Here is a 12,302-nt window from a genome sequence, read left to right as displayed (position 1 = left end):
GGAACCTCTTGAGATTAAAAATCTTTAATGTTTATGTAGCATTTTTGTGTTTCTAAATGTTTCCCTAAATAATACAGCCCAAAGTCCAAGCCAAAGGGAGCTCTCTCTGCTCCTAAGCTGCCTGAAACAGCTCATTTGAGTTTCAGTGTTTACTTCTGTGATAATGTAACATCGCAATGTAATAAATAGAATATAATGTGCATTGAGAGAGCCAGCTGACCAATCATAGTAGACTGGGCTTCTTGGGAGGTGGGACATAAGCTCTGAGTGTTTCAGTCAGAGGTGCTACAGCAGAGGTCAGTAAGAGACACATCACGTGCTTTTCAAACATTAAAGTATGTAAACCTATTCCAGTAGACCCCCAAAATATAAATATGATTCCCAAAATGAGCATCATAGGGCCTCTTTAAATCTGTCTGCATAAGATTCCACATATATGGAGCTGCATACATAAAAGCTCTTTTGCCAAACTCTGTACGAAACCTAGATGTGGACCTCTTACTTCTAGTCCTTACCTTTCTGTGCCTGGCAGAACACATTTTACACCTGTCTCCCCTGACATAAAAAGTAAAGTGACTGCAAACTTAAATAGTTGTATTAGCATGTGTGCATGTAGTGCACATGCTGAGCGTCCTCACCTTCTTGCTGCAGGACTGTCTGATCTCCTCCACCTCATCGTCTTTACTCTCGATCTCCTTGGAATGAGTCTGACGCAAACGCTCCATCTCCATCTCCAGACGAAGCTTGGCCTGAAACAAAAACAGACATTTTACACCCTGCTCTCACTTCGCTTAAAGGAATTCTTACCTGATCTTCAACCTTATATCCATATATTATTCATCTGCGTGCATATGTCCACAGTAGTTGCTGGTGTTCACTGTATTACTAATAAACTGTCATGTTCTCACACTGGAGGAACTACAGGGAGCTGGCTAAGAAAGCTTTTGCTCTCTGTTTCTCTGTCTGCGAGCATCACTACAGCTCGGTCTGCTGCTGGAGCTTTAAAGAAAAAACAAAACAAAACAAAACAAAACAAAACAAAACAAAACAAAACAAAACAAAACAAAACAAAACAAAACGAGACCTAAAGTTTACATGGTGATCTTTATGGATAAGTTAACACAGTTTATGTCAGGCTGTGGTGACTGTTGATGGCTGTCCAGCTAATCTAGATGGAAGCTCCTAGCATTACAGGGCATTAGCATCTCCTACTTTGTGCCCACATTATGCTTCGTTGGACGAGTAAAGTGGAGTTGGACAATGCCATAAATGCACTTGCACTTTAGGCAATGTGTTAGAGATAATTTAAATAGGGACCATTGCTGCATTTTTCCCAAATTGTTTTCAGATATTAAACTAAGCCTGTCTTTGTTTTATAATTGTTATCAGCAATACAATTGTAGTGTGTGACTTTATAATATTTTAAAACAGCCTGAGCCTATAGTAGCCAGAGTTCTTCCTACTGTCTGAGGTAATGGTCGGTATAATATTACTGTAGGGCAGTGACACTCAACTTGTAGCCCGTGGGCCAAATATGGCCCCTGATAAGGTGCCAGGTTCTTAATCCAAAAAAGTGCCAGTGGAGGATCCCCTTCGCCACCCAACAGAGGTTCTATTACCTAAAATCCCAGAAAAGTCCTAAAATCCTAGAAACACCCTAAATTACTAGAAACATACTAAAATCCTAGAAATGTTGAAAAATCTTAGCAAAGTCCTAAAAACTGAGGAAGGCCCTAAAATCCTAGAAACATCCCAAAATTCTATAAATGTCCTAAAATCCTTACAAACCTAAAATCAAAGAAATATCAAAAAAAAAAAAAAATACAAGCAAAGTCCCAAAATCCTAAATATGTCAAAAATCCTAGAAAAGTCTTAAAATCCTAGAAACATACTAAAATCCAAGAAATGTCCTAAAAATCCAAGCAAAGTCCTAAAATCCAAGAAATGTCTGAAAATCCTCAAAACTTGAAAATCCTAGAAATGTCAGAAAATCCTGGAAACATCCAAAAATCCTAGAAAAGTCCCAAAATACTCTCCTTAAATCCAAGATGTCCTAAAATCCTAGAAACATGTATGGGGCTGCTGTGACTGGCCCCTGGCCTCCTAGTAAGTAAGTTGAGTATCCTTGCTCTAAGGTCATGGTATCAGTATAATATTACTGTAGGGTATGTAATCTGTGAAGGAGACAATCCTGCAATAAGTATGCAATTTATCTTAGCAACAGGCAACAGACATCCTGCTCGTAGACCTCCATGGAAAAGCATCATAAATTTGGATTTTCCTGCAGTTTTATTTCAATTTATGCAGTTATAACTTAAAAAATGGCAACGATGTGCATGGCATAAATGTAACACTGATTCGAGGTATCCTGAAAGAATAGAGAATTTAGTGTAGCCACAACCCTGCTGGCATCTGGAAAAAAATCCCAGAAATATCTGTTGTTGTAGCACCAGACTGCGGAGCAGCTTCATTCCCCAGGCTGTGATACTTAAGGATGGGGATCGTTAATTTTTAGTGACATTGAAACTATTACTGAGACTCCTTAACGATCCAAGGTACATTTCTATTATATAGCGGAAAGACAACCATACATTTTTAACAAAACTGGTTTTACTGTCACTTTCAGTCATGTTTTTAGTGATTAGTAAATAAATTATTGTATTTTAATTTAAATATTTACTTTGAAAAATCTTGTCATCAGTAGTTTTAATTATGTATTATTATGTATGCAAATAAGATGAACAAAGCTCATGATGGAGCATTAAACAGGTTGTAACTCCATCTCTACTATCTATTCTATATTGCTGGGAAAATAACTTTCTCACCCAAACAACTGTATTATTCAAGTTTCTTGCCAAAAACTAAATTTTCTTTTTCTTGATGTTACATTTGATCACATCATGATGATGCTTTACTTACCTTTGCTTAACAGTTATTTTTTTCCTGAGCCGCCCCTGAACACATCACAATGGAACCTTACACAACCTTGTTTTTTTATTCTGCCAATTTCAACTCAGATTATTATTTTTTATTGACGGGACCTGTTACAAAGTTTGGATGTGCTTACCAGTGCTGCTTTGAGTGAATGATGATGAAGACTGTGCTGGCTGTGACACAGAAGCAGCAGCAACAGCTGACAGAGTTGAAGGACTTTTTTCTCCCCTGAAGAGTCGAAGGCTCTGCATTTAGGTTTCATTTGATGTACAATCGATGTATGCGGACTAGTGATTGGATTTAATAACATGATTCAACTCAAGATGTAATGTTACGATCCATGAGACTCCATGGCGGTATCGATGAGCTTAAAAACCTTAATGATTTTCTGGTTTTGAGAAAAGCAGAACCGGGATCTCAATAAAACCAGGTTTTGATCCCCACCCCTCGTGATACTCCTAAACTCCTCCTTCAACTCCAAATGATGTAGCAGGATTAGGGACACATTTTAATTTGATGAATCTACCTTGTACCTTGTATTTTATCCTGTTCCCTATACCTCACATAAACATAGCAAATTGTCTTGAGATTAAGCTGTGTTGCAAACCACACAGTCAGCTCAATGTAAAGAAGATAAACAAGGATGTCCACATTTGTTCTAAGGTAAGGCAACACAGTGTTAGCGAAATCTGCTGCAAAGTGACAAGTGCACAGAACCTCATACATTATGTCGGCAACATCGTGGTTAACGTCACCTTGCAACAAACCAAGGTAGTTAATACCCACTAGCATTATGGCCAACTTCAGCTATGTAATGTTAGCTCATTATTTCATCTGTTCAAATTAGTCTGAGTACTTTTGTTCTTTGACAAGATTGGACGTCACTGTTAACTAAAGCAAAGGATGTAGATAAAGTCCACTGAACTGAAAAGCATTAACGTTAGCTTAGCTGTAATGTTAAAAAGAAAGCAAAGGCTGGCTAATGCTAACACCACAGCATAGTGAAGACCCTTAGATGGCTTCTCTGTGAAATAATGAGCTTCTGTTCCCAAAACTTCTGTATAGTATCATACATTTTGACACTGACAGCTGCCATCGTTAGTTTAGGCAGCATGCCAACTGTTTGAGTGAGCTATGGGGCTTAACAATAGGTTAATCGTGCAAAGTAATGTAACGTTTACTGCCATAAACTACATTTAAGGTACTTGTTTTCATTTTTATGTGTTACTATGCGTGACCTCAGTGAGAACTCCACTTGTTTTATTGTCTATTAGAGTAGCATGTAGCCCTGCTTTAACTAACTTAATAGCTTCCAGCTAGGTGGGTGCATTTCAACAAATTAGGTCGCACCAGACAGAGGCCTTCTATTGAGCTTCAAAAAGGCCCTTCAGAAACCAACGTGTGATGTCACTGACACTACGTCCATTATTTAGAGTCTATGAGTGGGAGTACTGTGCTTTGTCTGTACCTGCTCCAACATCTGGATGGTGCCGGCCTGCTCGTCCAGCTCTTCTTCCTGATCCTTCATCTTGGCCTCCATGTCCCGAAGCTGCTTCCTCACCTGAATAATAAAACATACAAAAATAGTCGAAGAGAGTATGTAATATGCATATACACGTGATAAAATACAGTACGGCTAAGCAATATATCTCTATTATATCAATATATCAATATTGTGATAGGAGACTAAATACCATCCTTGATCATAAAAATCATAAGTGTTGTCTTTTTCTGGTTTTAAAGACTGCATTACAGAGAAGTGATGTTTTTATAGGAGACTAGATGTCCTGAAGAACTACATTTATAATGGAGCTGCTGTAGCACTGAAAGTTCTATAAATGTACAAAAAAAAAGAAAAAGTGGCAATAAATACAGTAACACACAAAGACGAATCATTAAAGAGGAAGAAAGAAAGAAAGAAAGAAAGAAAGGAGACCTTGGCCAGTGATGCCTCATCCTTGGATTCCTGGGAGTTGAGGTCCTGCAGCTCGGCTTCCAGCTGATCCACCTTCAGTTTGACCGCGCACACCTCCAGGTCCTTGTCCTTAAGGACATGACATTACAGTCAGAACACAGAGAAGGGGACAGGCAGCCAGTTACAGTGTGAACATGGAACAGGAACACACACACACCTCATGATGAACAATTATTTACTCAGCTCAGCAGGTACTAGCTACAAGGTGTAAACACACACACACAAACACACCTACAGAAAAATATTTCCAGAACGTGGGCTCATAATAAAACTCAACACATCTAACAGACTCCTGCTGAGTGGACAGACGCAGTGCAAAGCTGAAGACCTTTTTAACAGACACTATTAAGATCCACAAGTTTCCACAGACAAAAGATAGATGTTCAATGAAAAGGGAATGTATATACAATATTGCACAAGCTTTGCCTATTTATAAACTGGGTTCATACACATTTTACTGATAAATTTCCATGATTTTGCCTCGATTTTGAGGAAAATGTTCGAGACAACACATTCTCTGAAACGACCATTGATACTCCTTATTGGTTCTCTTTCATTACTATATAATTGCATTTTAAAAATATATATATACTTTTTTTTTTTCAAATAATGAATTCAGAACAGGATTATAAATGAATATGCAAATATAATTGAGGAGCTGTTTGTTATTTATGAGAGGGGAGGGGATGGTGCAAAAAGGGGAAAGCATGTCAAATAATATATCTGGGGGGGTTATCTAAAGCACAATGGAGGGACCGATGTTTTTTATTTTTTATTTTTCATGGTTTTCATGGCTGTATGAACCCTGTATAACATTGATGAAGTGGTCATAACTGATATGTTGGATTTAATTAGTTAATTTAATATAACTTATTAACACCAGGGGCACATAAAATTAAGCGCAAATTAATTTTAAGCATTAGTGTAAACACAGCTACAACCCTGAGTCATAATGTTTCCATTCCACCTAGAACCTCTTTATGTATGTCAGATTGGTTAACTGTTCACTTTCCATTCTGATCAGTACTTTTTCCCCCATGATATATATTTTAAGATTGACCCCTCCAATAACTGACAATGCAGCTGTATTTTGAGCACTGTCTCATTACATATTAAGTAACTCATCTTTAGCACTGATAGATTTGGCAGACTGACAGAACTTAACGTCTGGCACTGGTGACTCAGGAAGTTAGCAGGAGACAGAGGGAGGTGAATGACTCAGAGTGTCACTGGGTGGACCTGTCAGACCAGTCAAGCAAACAGTATGGGGCTGAACAAATATGGGTTTTTTAAGGCAAAGTTTACTTAAAAAGTGTTTTCTTCTAGTTTCTATTAGGTTAATCTTTTGTGTACACTCATGGTTAGATGGAGTAAATGCAGAGGTTACAGTGTGTGAAATTGTACTTTATGCATGAAATAAATACAGTAATGACATAAAATGTGAATGAACTATTCTAAAGGAAGAGGAGAACCATTTTTTTAAAGATTTCAAAAGTTATTGCAGTGTGCAGATGCCTGTTTGAATCTGTCTGGATGTTGCTGGATTTTGTATGTTTAGGTCTGTTGTAGGTTTGATAAGAATTGACATTAGCGTTGCAACTATCAGTGATGAATTCATAATTCATTTCACAGATTTTCTTTTAACATAAACGTAAAAACGTTTGACAATTAATCATGGTTAAGCTCATATCCCATATATTCTCTTTGTCTGGTTCCATCTTCATGAATTTGATTATTTGCTGCTTTTCCTCATTTTATATTGTTACAAATTTCTCCAGACTTTAGATTGTTGGTAATCAATAAAGCAATCGTGAAAGTTTTAATATTTTTACTTTAAATAGTAGTGCTGGAAGTGAAAAACCAACAACTTACTAGATTTTTTTAAGGAGCTTTTCAACCAAAAAAAAAGTCTTCCCAATATCAGTCTTAAGACTTAAATCTCAGAGAATTCTAAATTATTCTCAGAATATTACCACCTTCCCTTTGCCTATAATGGCCCAATTATGCTGTTGAATAAATCTGTATGTCATTACACGAATAAAAACAAAAAACATATCACATGAGTGATTTGTGACACAAGGCGGGTTTCCATTACAGAATTGCCCAAAACTTAAGCAATATTTTAGAAATGTCGATAAGCCACAATTGTGAGATGACTGTGTTTCCACTGAGTGATGTCCTGTGACTTCTCCTCTGGTGATAACATTCCAAGAAGCATGGTGATGGATGTTCAAGCATAAGCAGCTTTATTTCCTTTGCAGCCACCACATTAGCCGTCATTATTTCCAATCCAAGGCCACGTAGGCATGTTATGGAGCGATAATGGAAAGACGAGCCCCTTATACGTGGGAGTGGCCACGTATGAGGGATTTCTGGGACCTGATAGTCTACGATTTCACAGAGGAATTGTGGATTCAAAACTTCTGGATGATCCACTCAACTTTTAAAGAGTTATATGATGCAATAACAGCTCTTGTAGCGCCTGCTGCATCATGAGGAAGCCAGTTCCTACTGACAAGCACATAACCATAGCATCATGTGACCTAGAAAAGCCAAAAAGAGTGTTTCTATTGCAGTTTTGCCAAATAAGCCTTTTTCGGATTGCCTGAAATACCACCTCATATGAGCTTAAAAACTGTTTTGTGATAAATAGGATTTTGGTTTTTTTTGTTTTTTTAAATGACATGTTTGCATTAGGTATATTTTATATTTGCAATTTCCATTTGCGGAATTTGAGGGTTAATGGAAACGGGCCTACAGACTGGAGCACACAGGAACAAACCTCCAGCTGCTGTCGGAGGCTGAAGGCATCTCCACTCAGCATGTCTTTCTCTCGGGCCAGTTTCTCCCTCAGAGTCCTCTCCCTCTGCACCTCCTCTTGGGCTGCACTCAGCTCACTGTCAAACCTGCACACACATGTACACACACCCCACTGACTAATGCTGGCAAAACATTCTAATGAAGCCAAAACGACAGTTACTGATGACGTGGGAGGCAAGATTCAGCATGCATATTCAACTATACATATATATGCATATCCACCCCCCCCCACACACACACACACACACACACACAGTTTAGCAGCAGTACAAATGAGCTGGAGACTCGTCTGTTCTCTCTGCACAGCGTGATGCTATAAACAGTCTGCAGCACAACGTAGTTTTCTTTACACTTGTTGTATTGTTAAAGCAACACCACTGGGCCCTACACAGCCTGAGGAACACGTCACAATGAGGTAATACGACTGTGTGAAGTCACATGTATCTGCAGACATCTGCTCAAACATGCATGTGTGTGTGTACTGACTTCCTCTGCTTCTTCTCCAGGTCGTGGTTGCGGCTCTGTTGGCCCTCCAGGTGAAGCTTGGTGTCCTGCAGTTCGGCCGTCAGTCGTTGGGTTTTCTTCTTCAGCTGCTGGACGTTTCGCTGGGACTCGTCGTTATCGGCCTGCAGGTCGCTGATCTGCGCAAACACACATGCAAATAATCAGAGCTGAGAAAGAATGCTGTTGCTGGGAACTGCACAGAAAAGTGTAATGCCATGTGTAATTACCATCCCTGCACACATACAGTCTACACACATTACGTTCACATGACAGCAGCCTGAAAACTGCCATCATATAATTTACAATAACACGTCACAGCTGACCAATCAGCATGGAGAGCAGTTCATCACATGTTGGTGTTGTCACATTCAACTTTAAACTAGGCTGAGACGCTCCAGCCATGGTGGCCATAAATGCTAATGTCAAAATGCTAACATGTATACGATGACAATGCTACACACTGACCTACATGCTGGTAAAATGTTTACCATGTTCATTACCTTAGTTTAACCCTTGACATCCCCTGACATCACTTCTCTTGTACTGTGTTCTGATGCTTTCCCAAATACTAATCTTGCTAATCCTTTAAAAATTAAAAATACATTTTAAATATTTTTAAGAATAATAATAATAATAATAATAATAATAATAATAATAATAATAATAATAATAATAATAATAATAATAACAATATTTGGTATTGTTACTGTTACTGTTATTGTTGTTATTATTACTATCATTATTATGCATTTTTTAGGTCATTTCCTTGTTTGTTGCCGTTTTGTTTTTTTGTTTTTATTGTGTTTATTTTTTTCTGATAATCAGGTATTTTTCTTGAACTTTTTACAATTTCTTTTTTGCAATGTTTGGGGTCATTTGTCAGTTAGTTTGACATTACCTTTTTTCTCATGTTTTTGAAACAAAAAAGAAGGCCAATTTATTCAGGTTACAAAGGGTTACAAACTGAAAGTTAAACTGAAATTATCTGGAAGCCATTAATGTCAAAAAGGTTTTACAAAACAATTTTCCATGATTTCTCTGGTTTATATGGGCTTCAGTTTTGTACTTATGAATAACTCTGGCTTGCTGTTTGGGGTGGCATGATGTGCCAGTATTGGTGATAAGTTTGATATATGAAAATCAAATCCAGATATCATGTTAATTATACACATATGATAATATTGTGTAAGTAATCAAGGAGCTCTCAAATCATTTCCGTTTCTTTTAATTTTCACTTTGAGTCTCTCCCTTGACACCACTATTCTTTCAGTGTGATTGCTCTTTTTGATATGATTTTGTACAGTTATGGTTAGGCTCTCTTTCTACCTCCCCTTAAAAAAGTAGACAAAATACACAATAAACAAAGTGTAAGATGAGTTTGACTGACACCAGGTTTTTTTCTAAAGATTTTCAATAGATATTGCAAAAATATCACAATTGTGAACTCTTGTGGCCATGATATTAATGTAGTGAAAATCAGATATTGTACAAGCCCCACAAATATTTGAATTGTGAATAAACAATAAGCTTGAAAGTGTCTAATTTGTGAAGAGCCTCGTATCATACCTTAAACATCAAATGTTTGGGATATATGATTTTATTGAATGCATTAATGCTTAGTTAAAACAAATGAATTCTACAAGAGAGAGAGTCAAACAGCATGGTCATCATTATATCAGAGATGGAACACCATGGTTTGTAGCTGCAGGTGTGTGACTGAAAGTTTGTGTGATATGCACTCACCCTCCTCTCCAGCTGCCGTTTGTTCTGCTGCTCCACCTCCAGCTTGTCCTCAAACTCCTGCTGCAGTCTCTTCTTGGTGAATTCAATCTCCCTGATGGCTCGCTCATACTTCAGCCTCCACTCTCCTCCTGTCACAGCAGCATGCTCACAGTCAGCTTTACCTGGTTCGTTTCATATCTGAACATTTTGCTGCATGCCGCTCATATGAAATGCTTTTTCCTATAAAGACATGTCTGTCACAAAAATACAGTATTAGTTTGAAACCTAAGTACCTCCCATCCTCTGTGAGTCATAAAATACTTATATGAAAGATACATGACAGGATCCCATACTCTGACTTTTCGGGACATTTTTAGTGGCCAAACATTTCCATGTCATTAAAGTCTCATTTAACCCTCCTGTTATGATGCAGGTCAACTTGTCTAATTTTAAAATTTGATCTGCTTAAATTGACATGGCAGTGACCATTTGTTTCTTTGCAAATATGAGACATAAGTTCCTGACTCAACGAAAGAAAAGGTTAAATACAATTTAAAGAAAAACTTATGTAAAACTATATTTCATATCAAGATGATTAGAATTTTCGTTAAAAAAAGTTCAAACATGTAGGCCTTTTTAAAGAAATTGATTGTATTGTTAATAATTGTGTTAGTAATGAGGTACAAACAATGTTTTGGATTTGGAATTTTTTGGTCTCTAACAACTAATGTCTCATAATATCCTTAACTTATAACTAAACTTTTATCAATATGGACATGCTACACACATCATTCAATTCATTTTTCTGAAACCATGAGTATCAAAGAAGAAGAAATATCAGCAGAATAAACAAGATAGACACAAAAAAGAGGTTTAATAAAATATCTTGATTGTATTTCCCAAGCATTAAGTTTAACTAAAGTAGGACCACATGTTATTGAATTACTTTTTGAGACCAAGATGTTTACCTAAAGCCAGTTTCAAACTGTTTCAAGTATTTCAGATTCCCCTGCTTTCCTGAGTGAGTTCCAATACTCCCAGACACATTTCAGTTAGATCTTTACTATTTTCAGGTACTTCCATATGGCACAACCCACACATACTGCGTGTCCTTTGAGTCGGACATGAAGAAAACCTTCATAATTGTGTTGCCGTGTTGATTCACCTGAGTTAAAGCTGGTACAAACAAACAAAGCTGCTCCAACCTATGCAACATGAAGACACTTAAAAATCAATTCTACATTCACAAAGTCTGCATGGCACACAATGACAGCTGGCAGCCTGCCTGCAGGGCATCTGCAACTCAATCCTTACTTCATTTTTCACTTTTAACTGATCAATCTCTAATGTACTTCTTCACATCTGATTTTTCTGGGCTTTTGTCAAAGCATTGATCGGACACCACTTCTACAGTTCCTGCACCTCCACCGTAGAACACAGTACGACAGTGAATTACTACCACTGTGACGTCTGTGTGGGAGTGTGTGTATGTGCAGTTCATAGGCACAGTTTGTGTCCAGACTGTCAACTCAGTGCTTGTTTGATGAGATTCTGTTGACGGATTGTTCACCAAATGAACTTGTTGTCAAAAGGCTGATTGTGACTCTGTGGTTGTTTTTAAGGCTGCTGTTTGTGATGTTGTACTTGATCTAGCCAAGAAAATGATCAATTAGTTGACTGGTAGAAAAGGAATTCACAACAATTTCCCAAATCGATATCTGTTATTTTTAAGCCAGAATGCTGAATGTTATCTGCTTTTGACTTCTTTAGACAGAGGATTTACCATCTTTTTCTGTTTAAATGGCAAATGGTCTGCACTTGTATCGCGCTTTTCTAGTTTTTTGACCACTCAAAGCGCTTTCCCACTCATGTGACATTCACCCATTCAAACACACATTCACACACTGGTTGCTGAAGCTACCGTACAAGGTACCACCTGCTACTCAGCAACCATTCACACAAACTCACACCCTGATGACGCAGCATCGGGAGCAATTTGGAGTTCAGTATCTTGCCCAAGGACACTTTGACATGTTGCCTGGAGGAGCCAGGGATCGAAAACAGTCTGATCTTCCGATTAGAGGATGACCCGCTCTACCTCTGAGCCACAGCCGCCTTGTTGTTTACAGTCAATGTAGATTTATAGTTTGGGACTTTTGGTTGGGTACTGAAGAAGTTGTCAGTTTGGGTTTTACAAATTGACAGTTTTCTCTATATCCTGACATTTAAAAGGCTGTCTGATGATACTGTCTAATGAAAAAAAAAGAATCTATGGATTAACTTATTTTGAAAATAATTAACATTTGCAGACTTTTTACAATATGCATGGTATGTTATTTATAATACC

The 12,302-nt window shown here is 37.7% G+C and overlaps 1 protein-coding gene across 13 annotated transcripts in view; it reads right to left on the bottom strand.

Moving 5' to 3' along the window:
• Positions 1-12,302, bottom strand: part of myo18ab (myosin XVIIIA b) — a 219,690-nt gene that overhangs the window by 52,463 nt on the left and 154,925 nt on the right. For all 13 annotated transcript variants that reach the window (XM_088079413.1, XM_088079407.1, XM_088079408.1 and 10 more), the window contains 6 exons: positions 9,977-10,104; positions 8,216-8,370; positions 7,692-7,815; positions 4,871-4,978; positions 4,403-4,495; positions 639-749 (listed from right to left, as the gene is read on the bottom strand). In XM_088079413.1, coding sequence (XP_087935539.1) covers positions 639-749; positions 4,403-4,495; positions 4,871-4,978; positions 7,692-7,815; positions 8,216-8,370; positions 9,977-10,104 — 719 coding nt within the window. The remainder of the gene's footprint in view (positions 1-638; positions 750-4,402; positions 4,496-4,870; positions 4,979-7,691; positions 7,816-8,215; positions 8,371-9,976; positions 10,105-12,302) is intronic.

This window comes from Plectropomus leopardus, chromosome 6, assembly GCF_026936395.1.
Source record: "Plectropomus leopardus strain MGB_pleo_1.0 chromosome 6, ASM2693639v1, whole genome shotgun sequence".
Lineage (NCBI taxonomy): Eukaryota > Metazoa > Chordata > Actinopteri > Perciformes > Serranidae > Plectropomus > Plectropomus leopardus.
This window is presented reverse-complemented; position numbering and strand designations above follow the sequence as displayed.